Raw genomic sequence first — 17,924 nt, forward strand, 5'->3', positions numbered from 1 at the left:
AAACTTTAAACCCTCCCACCCTACAGGACAGTCTGCCTGTAAAACATCAGATGATGGAGAGTGTTTTACCGTCTCTGTATATCTTCTGATCGCTTTTTTCTGGCCTCCAGCATTTGCTGTTTCTGTTGTTTGAGCAGTGCTGAAGCGGAGATAGACTGGAACGCAGATCCTTGCTTCCCTCGAGCATCTGAAATAAATATACAGACACTGAGACTTGCAAGGAATGAGCCAAGGCTCAGCAAAGGGGAGTGTCACGGGAGTATCTGGACATACCTGCTGCATCTGCTTTGGCCAAGTGTTTGCAGAGGTTTCGTGCTCCAAAGGTTGGCATTGCCAACAATTCTTTGAATTCATCAGTACATGGCATGGGTCTCTTCACCATACCTGGAGCAGTGTACAAAAAACCCAACAGACTCAGAACCAGGAAGGGAAATGTAGGTCTGGCTTCAGCACTCACACTTAATGCATCAAACATTTCTAACACAAGAATGGCTATGAAACATAATATTCAGTGCTTACATAGTACTCTCATCTTAACAGAGGTCACAAACTAGCTTCACAACATCCCACCTCTTTATTTTGGTACTTAGATGGCCCCATTACTCTAGTATCTGAGCACTTCACTATCTTTAATGTATTTATCCTCACAACGCCCCTGGGAGGTAGGGATGTGTTTTACAAAGGGGGAATTGAAGCAGAGAGATACTAAGTGACTTGTACAGCATCACACAGAAATACACCAATTGAACCAAATCTCCCAAGTCCCACACTAGTGTCCTAACCACTAGACCAGCCTTCCTCTCTCCCCTGGGAGGCCCAACAAGGGCTATCCTATTTACAGAAAGGGAAATGGAGGCAGAGAGGTTAAGTGACTTGCTCAATGCCATGGAAGAAGTGTGTCAGAGCCAGGATTAGCACTCTTGAGATCCCCACCTCCCAGGACTGTGCTGGGACCGCCCCAGCATGCCTCTCTCTTCGGGGCATACTAAATGTCCCCAGAAATCATGAAAACCCTGTTTCCAATGGTTCAAGTCATTTGTTTTCAGCCCAGTGATTCACAATTGGAGATCTTAGAATTACCAGTGCTCCCTCAGTCTAGCAGTAACTTTTTCATGCTGGCCAAGGACTGGATGGAGCAAGTTCCACACTTTGGCCAGTAATTTTCTATCCCAGAGGTATGTGCGTGCAGGAGGTTGTATAATAAAAGAGAGGTACAAAACATACTCTGAAGAGAGCTGGACATTCTCTGTGCAGCTGTGATACCAGAGGGAGGAGTTTAGATCATTTGGGGAAGTGAATTCAAACTGGCCATCTTTGTAACTTCAGAATTTCCCAGAGGCTCTAAACTAGCTCACACATCATGGGCTCCACAGACATGTCACACAGCAGGCGGAAAGCATGTGACGGGAAAAAAGAAAGTTACCTATTTTCTCTCTAGTTTCCTGTACAATTGCGTCGGTTCCTTTTATGACCAGATTCGTGAGAGTGGTTTGTATCTTCTTCTTAGGGGCTGCAGCTGCTGCACTACAGAGACAAAACCCCACAAAAAGTGAGTGCTGCTCCAAGACGTGTAGCAGTAAAGGGTGAGGAGCAGTACTGGAGTTTGAGTACCAGCTCAGCAACTCCCCAAATGCTCCAATTACCCATCATTCACTCTGAGCAGGTGCTTCCTTCACAAGTAGGGACATTGTGCTGTAATCTTTTGTATCTCAAAGACTTGGGCTTCCCATTTCTGCCAAGATTTAGATACACATTTCTGAGTATTAAGGAGACACAGAGACTTTGATGAAATCTGGATAATTTTAGCTCAAGAAAAAAACAGGAGAGATTGCTACATACAGCCACACATGTCATTTAATGAGGTAATCAGGTAGCATTGTTAGGAAATCCTAAAAGTGATTTGCAAGTATTGGGCATGATCCAGCTTCCACTCAAGTCAATGGGAGTCTTTCCACTGCTGACTTCACTGGGATTTGGAAAGGGTCCAATTAAGTCTCAGAACCCGTGTGAAGTAGAGACCGGATACATACAGCTCACTTCACCCATCACTCCCAGGTGGGAGGCAGTAGCTATTTAATAACACACAGCAACATCATATCATTTAAGTTAGGAAGTGAAAAAAACACAAGATCCAGGGATATGTCATCAGAATGTAATTACCCACGATAGCATCTGGCCAGGACACAGTGGTTAAAAGTGCCCAGTGATCTTTAATGACCCTAAGTGCTCAGGACTTAAATTTACCCCTCCTTTGAAAGAGGGCAGCACAGCATCCCCAGCCTCACAATGCGGTATTGTTGTGGTACAGATTCTGAGGTAAGAACACCACATACCAACTCACCAACACCACCTCAAGGATAGGAAAGTGTTTTCCATCCAAGCACTGACTGCTTACCTTGGATGGCCAGGCAGGCTCCCTGCCAAATGCGGTGTGGCTCAGAGCAGTTTATTCCTGTTTGGTTAATTTAGTTAACCCAAAGGAATGCTGGTCTCTTTAAAAGTAACTTCAGGCACACTTATAAGTAGTCAGGAAGTGAATTCTGTCAAAGAGCCAAGGGCTGCAAGGAAATTAAGCAGTTTCTCTTACACTGAGGCTGCATAGGCTGCCGAAGAAACACCTCCATAGTAAAACCCATCCTGACAGAGCCGCTCCTTCAAGCTGGGATTTTTGCAAGCTATCCTTTTTGGAGCACGGCCACTGGAGAAGCTAGACTGCAAATCTGCCCGCTTCGAGCTGAGCCTCTTGTACTGGGATTGTACGTGGTACTGGCAATATTCACAGTCATTCTGAAGGAAAGAAATAAGGGAGCTCTGTAATTGAAGACTAACTGGAGATTGATAGATAACATTTCCCCTGAGAAAAACAACAATATCTTTTTGTAACTAAGCTGTGCTCATACAAACATGAGTCACCAGCAAGTATTGAGCTTTACCAACACACACACAGGCCTCTACCACTGTGGGTTGAAGGCTGTTATAATGCAGGGACCAGTCACTAGAGGGAGACAAGATCCCACACACTAATGTCTTACATATTCCCTCTTAGAATAGCTTATTCTCAAAGTCTGCAGGTCCAAGGTTTCACCTCACCGACACCTGAATCATCAGTACGTATGTGGCCATGGCTCATGACCTTCAGTTACATGGCCTCTTTACAAGCATAGACATGGAAGAAAAGCAACACTAAAAATGAGATGTTTCCTACAGCCAGTTAAAAAAGTTTACAGACATGTTTCAATATAAACCCAAGAGAGAACAGAGATTAAAATCAGTGATTGTCCTAGTTTGTCTGTTGGGAGGGATCAATACTGTGAACAGCACCCTCCACTCATGGTGTTCATTAACTTTCCATCACAATTGAAATAACGTCATTCTCTATGTAGTTCTATGTACAGGGTTTCTAGTAGCAATACCTTCCAGATCAGGCACGTTGTGCCTGTTAGCCAAGAACCAGTCACCTCCTCCAGCCAGGTTAGCCGCCAGGAAATGTCCTCCCCAAGGCTCATTACTGCCGGCTCTAGATGTTTATTGATGCAGTTGAGGTTTAGGATACTGCACATCCATGTCTCCATGTGCTGACATGTAAGCACGTTCCAATGTTGTTGCAAATGTCTTATACAATTACCGTCCTCCTCCATCTCCAAATGCTTCTACCCCACTTCCAATCCTCCCCCATTTTGCTAGTATCCTTCAAGGTTCTGTACTAAGCCTGTATTCTTTTCCTTCTACACCTACCCTGTGGGTGCTCGGCTCTGCTCTTACTGGGATGATTCCCCTCTCTGCTCATCTCCACATCTGTCTCATCTCTCAGCCTGGATGAATTACCACCAACTCAGAGGCCAGTGGAAACTAGAATATTCCCCACACCCAAACCCTCCCTTCTTCACAACTCTATACTCTCGATACATGGTCTTGACATCAGAACTGTGAGCATGTACTGAGACTTAGTCACATGGGAACAGTTTTCAAGATGCATTTGCTTGTGTATATATCTGGGTAGAACTGAACCCAAAGATTATCAGAGGGGCTCCACTCTCATAGGGTCCCTTGCAGAGATGGCAAAGCTCACATCTTAACACAGCATATGGTGACCAAAGGATATTTAGATTAGATTAAGATTTCATTTCCTCCTCCTTGACCTTCCCACTTTTAATGGAGTGGCCTGCCCCTAAAGGCCACAGGCCTGGAGCAGGCAAGTATCATACCATTAGCCCTGACTGCCACACCGACGATGGGGTGGGGGGTTTAGTTAGTAGAACCAGCTGGGTTAAGAGCAGGTGAGACAAACACCTGTCAGGGATGGTCTAGATAATACTTAGTTCTGCCATGAGTGCACGGGACTGGACTAGATGATCTCTTGAGCTCTCTTCCAGTCTTACCATTCTATAATTCTCCTACAAAGAGCAGCAGGAAGCTGCCAACAAGGGGGGATGCTCAGGGAGAGAGAGACTGCAGAGTCTTTGGGCATAAGATGCTTCAGCAGAGGCCTGAGACAGCAGGGAATGGCTGCAGGGAGTAAGTAGACTCCAGCAGGAAACCCTGAGTTTTTGAGTAAAAGGCTAGAGGCGGGGAAGGCCTGGGAGACCCCAAGCAGGGAGACGAGGAGTCAAGATTTGATGGGGATTTGAGAAATTTTATTTTGAATATTCTGTTAATAAATCCTGCCCCAGGGAGGTGCGTTTCTGGACTTGAGAAGAGTTTTAGCAATTTGATTGAGAGAGCCCTAAAAAATGGGGAAACCGAGGCAGACCACCTGTAGAGCACCAACAGCCCACAAGGGGGCATGCAGGTGAAGGCCTGCCCATTGACACAACTAATGATACACACATTAGTTATAAATTACGACCCAATAATAATGCACAGAATCAGAGCACTGGCTCAAAGGCACCACCCAGATTTTCCTTCATCAGTGACCCATAAAAGCAACAACAGATACATACCAGGTTAACAATCTGTGTACATGGGTCACCATTCTTCTTCCTAGCTTTGCAGGTTCCCAGGTCCAGAGCTTCACCCAAAAGTAAGATCTTTTGGGGGTGATCAACAGACAAACACATCTAAAAAGAAACAGCACAAAGAGTAAACCCAAGGCTCAATAAACAGACTTCTGGAGAGGGGCTGGATGGGTCACAGGATGGTAATGAAACAGAGCCCTTGATCTCCAGGTCATTGGTTCAGTTCCCGTCTAGGTTGGTAGTGACCAAATGTAATTTACCACAGGACAGCGAATTGATGGATTATGAGCCCGTAGATGGTCTCAGTCCAAATTTCTAGTGAACATGTGTTCGCAGGACAAAAGCCACCATCAAGTGGCCCAGCTGCTGGAAGTCTCCACAGAGAAGCCAAAGACTGAACAGGCATGGAGACCAAATACCTGCTCAGCCCTGAACACGGTCATCCTTGGAACAGAGCTTAGCTATACTGGTATGACTAGGCTGCATTGCTATAGACCATGCTGTATGCATTCTGTGGATAGACAGACGGCTTCAGATCTCATTACTGGAAGTTAGCACCTTTTACAGTTCCCTTATGTACAATGGGCTAGCCTGGTATAAATCTTTCAATTAAAGTGTTCAGGCTAGCTCACTGTCCACCGCAGTTCAAGGCACCGCCTGTACCAGAAGGGGTGTTGGCCTTCCTCAGAAGCGGATTGGCAGTCATCGTGACAAGGGGTCAAATACCGCTATATGCCCATAAATCAGGTACAGGGAGAATTACTGAAAAACAGTGGCTCTAATGGAAAAGAGGAGGTAAAAACTCCTAGCCTTCTGGAAAAGGAAAGAAAAGAAAGGGGAAAAACAAGAGACCCTCTCGACATATAATCTGTTTATTGTCAAGTGAGGAAAAGGAAATCCCAGCTTTATATGCTCAGGGTTCCAGGGAAACAAGACAAGGAGCTGTGGTAGGGCTGTAGGTATTTTATAGAATGCATTGCAGGGTGGGATATGAATTTCGAAGCACTTTTCCTTCTGAGGGCACTATGAATTACAACATCAGTTGGGCAAAGTGTTTTGAAACATTTCCCAGTGACAGCCCAATAAAATTATGAGTCCAAGAGAATAAAAACACTCTTACCTCATCCGAGCCCTCTTTAGGTTTCATGGGATTAGCATTGAGCAGCCCAATGACCATGCCTTGGTCTGTCTTCCAGTGTTCTTTGTGGACATCACCGAACAAAAACAACGAGACACAGCTGTTCAGATCACGCAGGTCGTTCAGCCGCCAGATACTGAAAGTTTTGCCCTGGAACAGACATTGGTTTTCCCTTTAAGATCTTAATAAGAAAACCACTGATATTGCCCAGGCTTACAGCAATCTGCACGAAACTTGTTACTATTTTGCCTTTGTTCTCTGTACTTAGTATAGGCTAGGGAATACTATGACAACATTATTTACTTACAAAGGCAAGTGTTAAACATGTAATTGTGACCGCTGTTCTTGCTCCTGTCACCAATACTTAATAGCTATAGAGCACTTCACACAGACTCTTATTAATCCGTAATATCCTGTACAGTATGTGTTAACCCCATTTTACAGATGGTGAAATTGAGGCAGAGTTTTGCCTAAGACCACCTAGCTGGATCTAGAACACAGAACTTGTGTTCAGCTCTGTGTCTAACCATTAAACGTCTGCTGACAAAATACTAGCCTGTAGAATGATCACAAGTGAACTGGTAGAAGCCCCATGATTTGGCACTTTTAGAACAAGATTGAACAAAGCCCTAGTAAGTGTATGATAAGTACGCTTGGAAGGATTGAATTTTAGTTGGTAAATGTCAACAAACATCTATTTCACCTTACACACAAACCAACAAAAAATATTTCCAATAATGATAACCGAAATTTACAAATACGCAAAGAAATAAACAGTCTGCTTGGGAACTTATTAGAGTTTGATTTTCAGCTATGTACTTTGTATATTTTGGCACGGGATGTTGACAATTTGTTTTTTAACACTTATAACCCTTTAACTTTTTGAATCTCAACATCTATTGTCATTAGTTATTGCTTGTCCCCTCCATAATTTCCTGTAACTGTGAAAATTTAAATGGATAAATATAGGAAAAAAAATGCTTAAAAATAAATATTGATATCTGTCAAAATTATAAATAATAAAAATTGAATTCTGCCAAGCCTTCATTGGAAGGGAAAACAACTGAGTGACCTAACAGATCTTTTCTATCTTGTGATTTCATGAGCTAGACATCAGCTCACCTTTTGGGACTGCAGGACCACGTGATTGAAATTTGGAGGATAAAAGAATGAAAATGAAGTTTGGAGGTTTTCTTTTTTTTGGTGCTATTTAATATTGTGACTTCTGCTTTCATAGAGGTAGCTGCTCTTCTGGGGGCCAAAGCTAGTGAATTTAGCAATTCATAACAATGTAAGTCATAATAAAGATGAAATAATCCTACAGAATGCATGTACCACAACAGAATGAGCAGATTTATACATCATTTTGTAGGTGACAATCTTATGCCATGCATCCAGGTTCTCATATGAGAGCTGACACTAGCAGCATTGAATTAACCTAGACTACCGAGAATATTCAAACGTAATATAGTAGCTTGTTTTAATTAAAACAAGAATGTGGAGTTGGCTGACAAAACGTGCAAAATCTAATTAGCCTGTCAGTGAAAATACCCTCATTTAATTGAGAATAGAACAAAACTGCTTACGTTATTTGAGCTCTGAGGGGTGATTTTCTTTATTATGACTCCAAATGTTACCCAGTCTGTTTCCTCCAGATTCCCCCCAGCCAGCTTGCCTTGCAGTTGAGACAGTCTGATCAGCTTCCGTCCAGCCATTTTCCTGTCTATTTCCACTGATGACACACGGGGTTTTCTACATTAAGAAATAGAGCATATAGAGACCACTAACATTAGCACCAATACATGGAGATGACCAATAGCTTTTACATTCATGAAATTACAGCAAGAGACCTATTAGACTGTCTAGCCCATCCCCAACCACCATCATTGCAGGACTGTTCTTGGGAGTATAGTATGTAGTGCTCTGTTCTTAAAGAACCCAGCACCCCCCCGGTAGATCACTCCACAGTCTAATAGGAGTCAATGAAAAGTATGTTCTGCACCTGCTTTCATCCCATTCCTCCTAGCTGTACAACCTTAGAAAACCTGAAACAATTCCTGTCAGTTACTGGTGTTAAACACAAATATTTGAAGGCTGATGATGTAATTAGTTGTGTCCAAGTACCAACACAACAAGTTAAACTTGTATCTGTGGTTAATTCTATTCATTTCAGCAAGGACTGAACAATATTGCTGCCCAAGCATGAGTGCGGGTTTGAAATTCACCGCTCTTTCCAATGAGGAAAGCCATTTCAAGTAACAAGAGACCTTTTGTGGTCACAACAAGTATTGAGAATATGGGGTCAACTCCTGAGGGCCCCCTCCTGCTCTCATTGAAGTCCATAGCAAGACACCCATTCATTTTGATTGGAGCAGGAGCAGGCTCCATCATGTCTCCCTTGCCTCCACACCAGCTCTGAACATATTGTGACAGAAGCAGTTCTAAGCACACTGTCTAATAAAATGACTGCTACATTGTTAGAAATGGACTCTAGGTGAGAACAACATGGTTAGCATCTGTGGAAGAGGACAAAAAATGGTAAATAAGCCAGCAGAGATGTTGCTGTCTAATTACTGAACTACCGACCAGTGCTGCTGCTAGATTATTAACATTCCACCCTGATCAGAGAATATTCATTCTGGGATGGGAAAGCTATTTATAAAATACAGCCAACCAGAAATTTCACCCTGGTCTGACAGCCTGAGATCCCCATTCACAATACATTTGACAAAGGAAGAACCTTTGGGACAGTCCATTAGAAGGATCAGATCTCTCCTGTTATTTAAAAATGTTCCCTTGACATCCAGAACAGCTTTGGGTCACTGACCTTAATCTGAGTCCAGAGAAGGTTTCCACAGAGACTGGCTGATCAGTCACACTGGAACTCCCTTGCACTTGAGGAGTCCGGTCTCTGGTGGCCATTTTGGGCCTGTTCCCAGGAGTAGATCTGAGTGGTTGAAATGATGAACTTGATATTGGCCTTGGAGGAGGACTCTTATTCTCTGTAAATAAGAAGGAAAATCTGCATAACGAATGAAAAACAATATTCTCAGTTATAAAATTCAGCAACTTAAAAACTTAACAAGAGACACCAATCTAGACCATATTACCCACAGTAGTGATGGAAAAAAACTTATTCTGCTAGTCAGCTGTGCCTCCTAAGTACAGGATTGTTCCCTGTAGTGGAATCTCAAGGACTAACTCCTGCTCACTTGTAAATGACTCAAGTGATGCAGTTTCCTTTAAGAGACTAAGCCAGTGCCTCAGATCTAAAGTGTAACTTTCATATTCTCAGACGAGAGCCCAAACTAATATTTACCAGACAGCAGCATAGCGCTAAGGCAGCTTAACTGCACCAGAACCTAGTTACTAGGACCTATACCTGATGTTGAATGTTTTGGTTTCTGGGCTCCCTGTTTGGTTATTGATAAAGGGCCGTTGAGCTGAGCAGAGAAACATGGTGACTCCTGGAGTTTCGGAGTTTTCCTTTCCTTGAAGGGAATACAGGGCGATTTACCTGGTCAACAAAAACAAAGAATATTAATGAGACCTCATTGGCTGGACACAAACGCTAATAACTGCTCCAACTAAACACATCCTTGTATAAATTAAATACAGGACTCAACATGGAAACCTTTCCATATAGCTGCCAGCTCCTGAAGCCTGTATTTGAAATGTAACAGCTGGGTAGAAACCAGCCATTCATCCTCCAGTGACTCAAGACAGCAGGTACAAATGAACCATTAGGCTGTATTAAGCTGGAGCACTGGCAACACACACTTTGCTAGCCCTAAATATGACCCTCTTCCCTTTTATCCCTACCACATTCACCACACAGCTGTATCACTCACAGTAACACCACAAAGCAATGTGATCTGTATATTGTGTGAAATGTACCACCTACCAACAATGGGCTCCAATGTAGCGCCTTCCATCAGAGGACCTCAAAGAGCTTTATGCACGTGAGTCAGTACAACACCCTCCAGAGCATCATCCCCATTTTACAGATGGGGAAACTGAGGGTCAGTGATTTAGTGACTTGCCCAAGGTGACACAAGAAATTTGTAGCAGCAAAGAACAGAACCCAGGCCTGTGTTCTCTCAACCAGGCTGCCCCCTTCTATTAGTTGACAGCTTTTGCCTAGTTGCCTAGACACCTAGTTGTCTGCAAGACGTGACTATAAATACAAGTTTGGATGTGGAGACATGAGAAATGTTTTTAATTAACCTAGTTACCAAGGGTCTTTTTCTGAGGGCCTGAGCTGGATGGCTGCCCAATTGCAGTCATTTGTAACTGCTCCTGTAACTTCTTCATCTGCTCTTGCAATTTCCTCAGCTCGTCTAGGAGAGAAAAAAAATAACGACGCTAGCAGGAAACCAGCACGGATTAAGATTTACAAGATTACTGGAAGCTTAGTGGCTTTACTAAATCATGGGAATTTAGAAGTGATTCTAAGGGGAGAGAGAAAAAGGACTGACGCCATGATAAAAAGAAAGCTCAAGTTCTGTAAGGCTCACAGGGAGCACAGACTTTCCCAACAGCCCCACTGGAGCTGAATTTTTCTTTAACAAAGGTATGTCTTCATACAATCAACACTATTTAGGTGATGCTATGCCATATGCATTAATATTTCCTCTCAATACAAGCAATGAAGTGAGAGTACTCAGTACCAGCTTCAAAAGTACCAGCCCTGGACCGTACACCTGCGATTGGCAACAGGTGTGTGTCTCCATGGCTCAACTTAGTATAGTCATAATAGCATTGATACTACCCCTTTAAGTTACTCTGATGCTCATTTTTATATTAAGACTTTAACCAATGCAATCAGATTCAGCCCCAAAGATCAATAAACACACAAGAAGCAGTTCTGATGAACTGCCTGTTGTTGAAGTTTAAGTGTGTGATTATTTTTTTTGTACTGGTGAAAGGCGCCAGAGTGACAGCCCTAGAGGGTGAAGAACTCTTTATCCATAGAACGGGCTCATTCAGTCCTTGGTGTCTCTGTTGACAAAGGTGGCATTTGGGATGGTAAATTTTGCCATGTGGACATTTAAAACTGGACTAACCCCAGTATACTTACTTAACCCAGGCCACTCAAGAGTCTTCATGAGCGCTTTCAACCACTTCCCAACAGGGTTGGAGTTGAACTGGAGACTTGAGAGGAAGAGCTCTATATCCCTAACCAATCTCGTACGCCCCAATCAGCTCTCTAGTGATCCCCACAGCTTGTAAAGAGACTATATATATATTTGAAGGTCATGAGCTTGAAGGGCATGACAAATCAGACAAAAATTACTGTTTAGCAAACCTTGCAAATCTTGATTGTTTTTCTCCTTCTGCTGATTGAGAGCTGGAGAACAGGGTATTTCCTGTACAGTTTCTTCCTCTTCTTCTGTCAGGTCATCCACATCTCCAAACAACGCAGATGCATTTTCCTTCTGCTCACTGGCTTCACTCTCCTCAGCATCAACCTCCTCGGTGTAGGATGCATCATCCTCTGCGTCAAACAGCTCATCATACTCATCTGGTTCTCCAGCCTCATCTGAGTGAGCTGTGGTCTGTTCAGGAGTATTCTCATCCTCAGCTGCCTCACTCTCTTCTAACAGGGAAGCCAACAGCTCCAAGTCTTCGTCACCTGCAACAAACCAATCAAACCAAGAGTCACCACAGCCCAATTAAAGGAAAACTGCAATGTAATATGTGCCCAAGATATTGCAATCACATCTAATTACAAAGAAAAGTCGATCGCTAATTAGATGTAATCAGAGCACTGGTTTTTTTATAAAACCATAAGTTAGCCCCAAGCAAATCTGCTGTTGGAAAAAGGAAGACAACAATGGAATACAGAATAGCTTCCAATCTCTTCGTCTAACGTAAAACAATGTGTCTGAGACACTATTTCTTTAAAATTCGCTATGTATAAAAAAAATTACATGGGAAACAACGAAGCAAGGAGCGGAAATTGTCAGCTATGTTGATCAAGAAAGGTAGATTGGAGCTGCAGGCAGAAACACAGTGAATGACAGGAGATTTCTACAGCTTGTTAGGTATGCTCTATATTATTTTAGTTCTAGATTAATTTTTGGTTTATTGCCCAGGCTTCCAAACTGTGGTCCATTAATGGCCCGCAGAAAGCTGGCAGGCCCCAATTTGCTAGCATTTCCTTGTTGGCAGCCTCATTACAAAGAAGAGCTTGGAGGTCTGAAAAAGTAGAAACAGGAGCTGTCCAAAAGGATCAGAGCCACTAGTGGGGGTGGAACTGCCAGTCATCAGCAGGAAATATCAATGGGATCAGAGAAGGGGAGCATATCCAGGAGAGCATGGGGACCAAGCAGCTGGGCAGCATGTCTGGGGAAGAAGGGGATCAAGCACCAAGGAAATATGTGCAGAGCCAGAAGGGACCGGGCAGTAAAGAAACATGAGTAGAGAGAGAGGAACGAAACAGACTGAGGGGAGATGAAATTCAGAGGAAAGAACAATCGCGTGATTTAGCCTTTGATGCTGAAGATTGTTGGATCATATTAAAGAAGTTCTGTATTAAAATCACAAATGAGTTTGATTCCCCATAGTTTAAATTCCAGGGTATTACTAATTAAGAGGTCTCTTGGTTTTTGGTACTGTTTCTCTCCCTCTGTGTGTGAAACTTGCAAGCTGCTAATTGTGTTAGTACATTCTAAGACAGTCTCTTCTCAAAGCAATTCTTTGTAACAACAACTACTCACACAGAGAGAGACTCAAAGCAATACAACAGAAACAGCACCCAGAGACTCCCCGCCCTTTTGTTGTATTCATCTCGCTTTGTTAACAATTGTGATTAAAATAGAGATAGAGGATGTATGTGGATGGATGCTTGGTGTGGATAATAACTGAATGATCAGGGAGGTGCCAGCCTAAGAATCCAGTGTCCATCGGCTGAAGAAGGTGTCAAGTGGAAATAACCAGAGGACCCCCGGAGGGCAGACTGGAATCCACCCAACATCCTCAAGAATGGGAGAACCAAAGAACAAGATAACACCTGGCAGCACGGAGCCGTCAGGAATGTGCCATCTGCTGATTGATTCAGCAACAGCATGATGAAGCAATAGACTGGCATAGGAAGAAATTCCTATAAAAATGGACTCTAGAAAGTGAGAACTTTGGGGTCTGATTCTGCAAACCAACTTCCCGGAGCATCAGATGAGCATCTGACAAGGCCCTGCTCCCTCCTCATGTCCAGGCCACCTGGCAAGTGGCTTGGCATGAGCAACTCCAAGGCTGGTAACTATGATAACAACCTTGCAGAACCTGTGTGTGTGTGTGTATGAATGAATGTGTGAATAAATATGAAACTGAATGGAATGTTATAGCTATAACTAACTGCTTACTATGATTCTTTCTGTATTCACAATAAATGTGGCATTTTGCCTTTTCCCCTTTAATAAGATCCTGCTGGTTTTTATTTTATTGGTATAACAAGATTTGCCAAAGCAGCCCAATTGAAGAGGATTTTGATGGAGGCATTTTGTATAGATTGGTAGGGGATTTAGGATACGTCTACACTACAGACCTTATAGCGGTACAGCTGTACTGTTGGAGCTGTGCCACTATAAGGTCTCCTGTGTAGCTGCTCTATGCTGGCGGGAGAGAGCTCTCCGGCCGGCATAATTAAACCATCCCTGATGAGCGGCAGTTGCTATGCTGGCGGAAGAGTGTCTCCTGCCAACATAGTGCTGTCCACACTGGCACTTTTGTTGGTGAAACTTTTGTCATTCAGGGGTGTGTTTTTTCTACACCCGACCGACAAAAGTTTTAACGACAAAAGTGCTAGGGTAGACATAGCCTTAGTCTCTGGACCTCAAAGGCATCTGCTAATAAACAATTACTGTGATTTAATTTTACACTAGTTAAATGCAGTTTACAACCATGAACTTATTAACTACACTCATTTATTGGCCCTAGGTGTAAAAGGAAGGCGGGGGGAAAGGAAAACTGCATTTCTCACCATCCATGATTTCAACAGGACTTCTTCAGCAGAGTCCCCAAAGGAAGAATCTCAGCTGTTAGGGAGAGAAAAGCAGCAATACTGTTAACTTGCATGACAAATAAAACAAGGATTCAATGCATAAACTGGGGACACAAATCCAAAGATCTCTTAATGTGTTTACCTATTTAGAACTGCAATGGTTGCTGTCTTGGCCACTTCCTTATTTCACCAACCCCCTACGCACAGATGATAATAATCCTCTCAAAGCTTCCAACTGAAATAGTTTACACTTCTATACCACCTCATAGCAAATTAATGGCAGAGCAGGGATGAGAATCCAACCCCATGATTTAACCATTAGACAACACAGCCTCCCTCAGCATGGTGAGCTTATCTCCTCTACTTTGCATGTACATATGATTTCTTAGTCCATAAGCTATGGACACATTGGTTTCTTATTGTAGGGACACTGAATTACAGGCTCACATTTATACCAAAGTAACTCAGAAGTAACTTACAAACCATGCCCACCTCCCTTTAGCAAATGTTTCTTCCCCAGTTCCTCTATTTACTATGCTTATTTTTTGTGTCTCATCTTATGTGAACTCTAATTTTTGGTTTAAGATCTCTATAATGTTGCATTTCATTTTTCTGCATTTAGATTCTGATCCTGCAGTGAGCTACATGCAGGCCCAAGGTCAACAACTGAAGTCAATTGGGCTCCATGCTGAGCTCTTTGCAGCATCAGAATATTAGGTTCCTTATTTAAAAAACAAACCACCCAAACACGTTAATAGATTCATAGATTTTAAGGCCTGAAGGGACCAATGGTTCTCCTATTTGGAGCTCCTGTGTAACACAACCCATAGAGTTTCATCCACTTACTCCTGTATTGAACCAAATAACTTGTGTTTTATTATAGAGTATCTTCCAGAAAGGCATCCAGTGTTGATTTGAAAGCTTCAAGAGATGGAGAATCCACCACTTCCTTTGATAGTTTGTTCTAATGGTTAATCACTCTCACTCTTATAAATCTGTGTCTTATTTCTAGGTTTCTTGTGCTTCTTTCAACACACAGTCATTAAAATAGATGGACCTGTTTTTATTTCAGTATATGATGATCCAAACAGATGGACACTTCCCTAGAAATCTGGAGCACCAAACTTTGATATTATTAATTAGACAGGAAACAAGTGGTGGTGCGTGGGAAGAACTCAGTTTCTCCTATCGCTTATTATAGGTTACTGGACAAGCAGATTTCTTCAAAGTCATTGAACATTGCTTTAGAGATCATCAAACAATAATCTGGAAAGTTTATTTAATGGGGAAATCATCATTTGGTCCGCACTGAAGAGTCAAGTGGATAAACGAAATTGGGTGCAGCACCCAAAAGTGTGCCAGGAGCATTACTGAGAAAAACAGATATGGCCCCATACCCCAAAGAGTTTAACTCCTGAAGTCAGAAAATAAGATACAAGGGACAGCAAAAACAGAGTGGGTGATGGGAGAACAAGAACTACTAATATCAAGTAGCACAGTTTCTTATACACACACAGAGATCTATGGTTATGTAGCGCTTCAGTGTAGACACTACCTATGTTCGCCGGTGTAGGTACTCCATCCACCTCCCTGAGAGGGGTCGAAGGAAAAATTCTTCTGTTGACATAGTGTTGTCTACACCAGGGGTTAGGTTGGTATATGTACATCTCTTAGGGGGGTGGAATTTTCACACCCCTGAGAGACGTAGCTAAACCCATGTAAGCTCCTAGTGTAAACCACCCCTAAGAAATGTTTGCTGTAAACTCTAAAGGTGCTTGAGAAGTTTCAGCCAAAGTGATAATGTTTAAGGCTGCAAGTTTGTCAAGGAGGTCACGGATTCCGTGACTTTCCATGACTTCTGCAGCGGCCAGTACGCCTTGCTCAGGGGCAGCTCAGGCAGCCCCTGCCTACACCAGATGCACTGTCCCCTGCTGGGGCAGTCTCGGGTCACCATGCCGCACCCCATCCCCATGTGGGAGGGAGCAGGGGGTTGGGGCACCGGACAGGGTGAGGCAGGCTCTGGGCGGTGCTTACCCAGGGGGCTCTTGGGAAGTGGCGACATCCCCCCCCACTCAGCTCTGCGGGCTGCCCCCACCCAGAGCACTGGCTTCACAGCTCCCATTGGCCAGGAACCGCCGCCAACGAGAGCTGCGGGGGAGGTGTCTGCAGGCGAAGGCAGCCCGCAGAGCTGCCTGGCCACGCCTCTGCCTAGCAGCTGAGCGAGGGGGATGTCACCATTTCTGGGAAGCCCACCAGGTAAGCACTGCCCAGAGCCCACCTCACCCCATCTGGTGCCCCAACCTCCTGCCCCCTCCCACATCCAAACAATGCTGAGGTCCATCCTGGCACACAGCCACACGCAACAAGGCAAAGGGAGCTGGAGCCATAACATTTTAATCATCACCCCATGTACAGGGAGTACATCAGGAGATCGGGTGCAGCTGTGGGACTCCCCGGTTACCGTGCAGGGTGTGTAGGGAGGAGCTGGTTTCATTTCTGACCCACTCCCCATCTCTTTGAATCACCTGCGAGACGCTTCACAGCCGTGACCGGCCTCATGAGCATCCAGATAGAGACACCGCCCAGAACTATCCATGACTCTTCTCCCCGCCCCTTCCCTTGCCTTCCCTGGGCGCCGCCAGAGCCATCCCCGCACCCCGACTCCACATCTCCCAGCACCGAACCTGCCCCCCACTGGACTCCCCCTCCCGCCCCCCGGGATCCCCAGCCCCCTTCTCCCCCCCAGGCAATCCACAGCCCGGATCTCCTCTCCTCCTGGAGCCCCCTCCGACCCGATCCTTGCCCCCGCGGGACTCCTCCCTCAGCGACCCTCCTGAGATGACAAGGGGATCCCCGATCCTTCCCCGCCTGGGACCCCTCCCCGAGCACAGACCCCGTGTCCCCCTCTCGCCCCGGGAGACCCCTGCCCAGGAATCCACAACCCCGATCGCCGGGACTCCCGCAGATCCCCGACCCCTCCTCCTCTAACGGCCCCCGATCCCCTGCTCCGGGCGGCCCCCGCACTTACCGCGCCCAGCTCCGCTCCCCTCAGCCGGGTCACCCGCCAAAATTCTAACTAGGCCCCGCCCCCTCGCCTCTCGGGTCACACGCAGGCGCAGCTGCCGCCCCGGCCAGGGGACAGACGCTGGAGTGCTGCGCATGCGTACAGCATCTCTGGCCCGCAGAACGGCGAGCCGTGGGATCTGCGCCATCTTTATTAAGGGCGGCACAGTCCGGTGTATGGTAGAGTAGTGTTGTGAAGCCAGTGGTGCCATCTTGCTTAGGGGCAGGCATGCATCCTGCTTGAGGGCTGCCTCTTTGGGACTAATGTTTGTTAAATGCCTGCCTTGAGCTCCTCGTTCTTCCGCCTGCAAGCCTTGGCGCAACCTCCCTGGGCAAAAACCACTAAAGCACTGGCCGCTGACCAAGCACCATAATGATGATGTCATGGGAAACTGCCTGCCTATGTCACAGAAAGCAGGGTGATGACATCAGACCAATAGGTCACCCTACAGACTGCTGCTCCTGGGGAGCTTGGTGGCACCCGGCCTAAACCACTCCCCTGCATCCACACAGGCCACCATTCCCCAACTCCGTACAATTTTTGGAACCCAGACCAGCTCAGCTGCCAGCCAGCCAGGAGCAGTTTGCTCTGCTTCAGATTGTAATTCCAAGGGAGAGAATTACAGTCTGCCTATTTAAAGTAGCACCTAGGGATTATTGTAATTGAAAAGAAGTCTCATTTATAATTTGCTTGCATTGTGAATTTGCCAAAAAAAAAAAAAAAATGTGTGCAGTCTGTTTCAACATTTCCCATGTATAGTCAGGT

At 44.8% G+C, this 17,924-nt stretch overlaps 1 protein-coding gene across 1 annotated transcript in view; it reads right to left on the reverse strand.

Annotated features, from left to right (window-relative positions):
* MCM10 (minichromosome maintenance 10 replication initiation factor) overlaps positions 1–17,202 on the reverse strand; it is a 33,679-nt gene extending 16,477 nt beyond the window's left edge. The window contains exons 1-13 of the mRNA XM_074952790.1: positions 17,124–17,202; positions 14,075–14,129; positions 11,402–11,728; positions 10,329–10,433; positions 9,476–9,610; positions 8,921–9,095; positions 7,680–7,845; positions 6,076–6,243; positions 4,941–5,057; positions 2,588–2,787; positions 1,424–1,524; positions 274–384; positions 70–187 (exon numbers count right to left, since the gene is read on the reverse strand). Coding sequence (XP_074808891.1) covers positions 70–187; positions 274–384; positions 1,424–1,524; positions 2,588–2,787; positions 4,941–5,057; positions 6,076–6,243; positions 7,680–7,845; positions 8,921–9,095; positions 9,476–9,610; positions 10,329–10,433; positions 11,402–11,728; positions 14,075–14,081 — 1,730 coding nt within the window. The 5' untranslated portion in view covers positions 14,082–14,129; positions 17,124–17,202. The remainder of the gene's footprint in view (positions 1–69; positions 188–273; positions 385–1,423; positions 1,525–2,587; positions 2,788–4,940; positions 5,058–6,075; positions 6,244–7,679; positions 7,846–8,920; positions 9,096–9,475; positions 9,611–10,328; positions 10,434–11,401; positions 11,729–14,074; positions 14,130–17,123) is intronic.
* Between the last annotated feature and the right edge of the window lie 722 nt (positions 17,203–17,924).

Source organism: Natator depressus, chromosome 1 (genome assembly GCF_965152275.1).
Source record: "Natator depressus isolate rNatDep1 chromosome 1, rNatDep2.hap1, whole genome shotgun sequence".
In the NCBI taxonomy this organism is placed as follows: Eukaryota; Metazoa; Chordata; order Testudines; family Cheloniidae; genus Natator; species Natator depressus.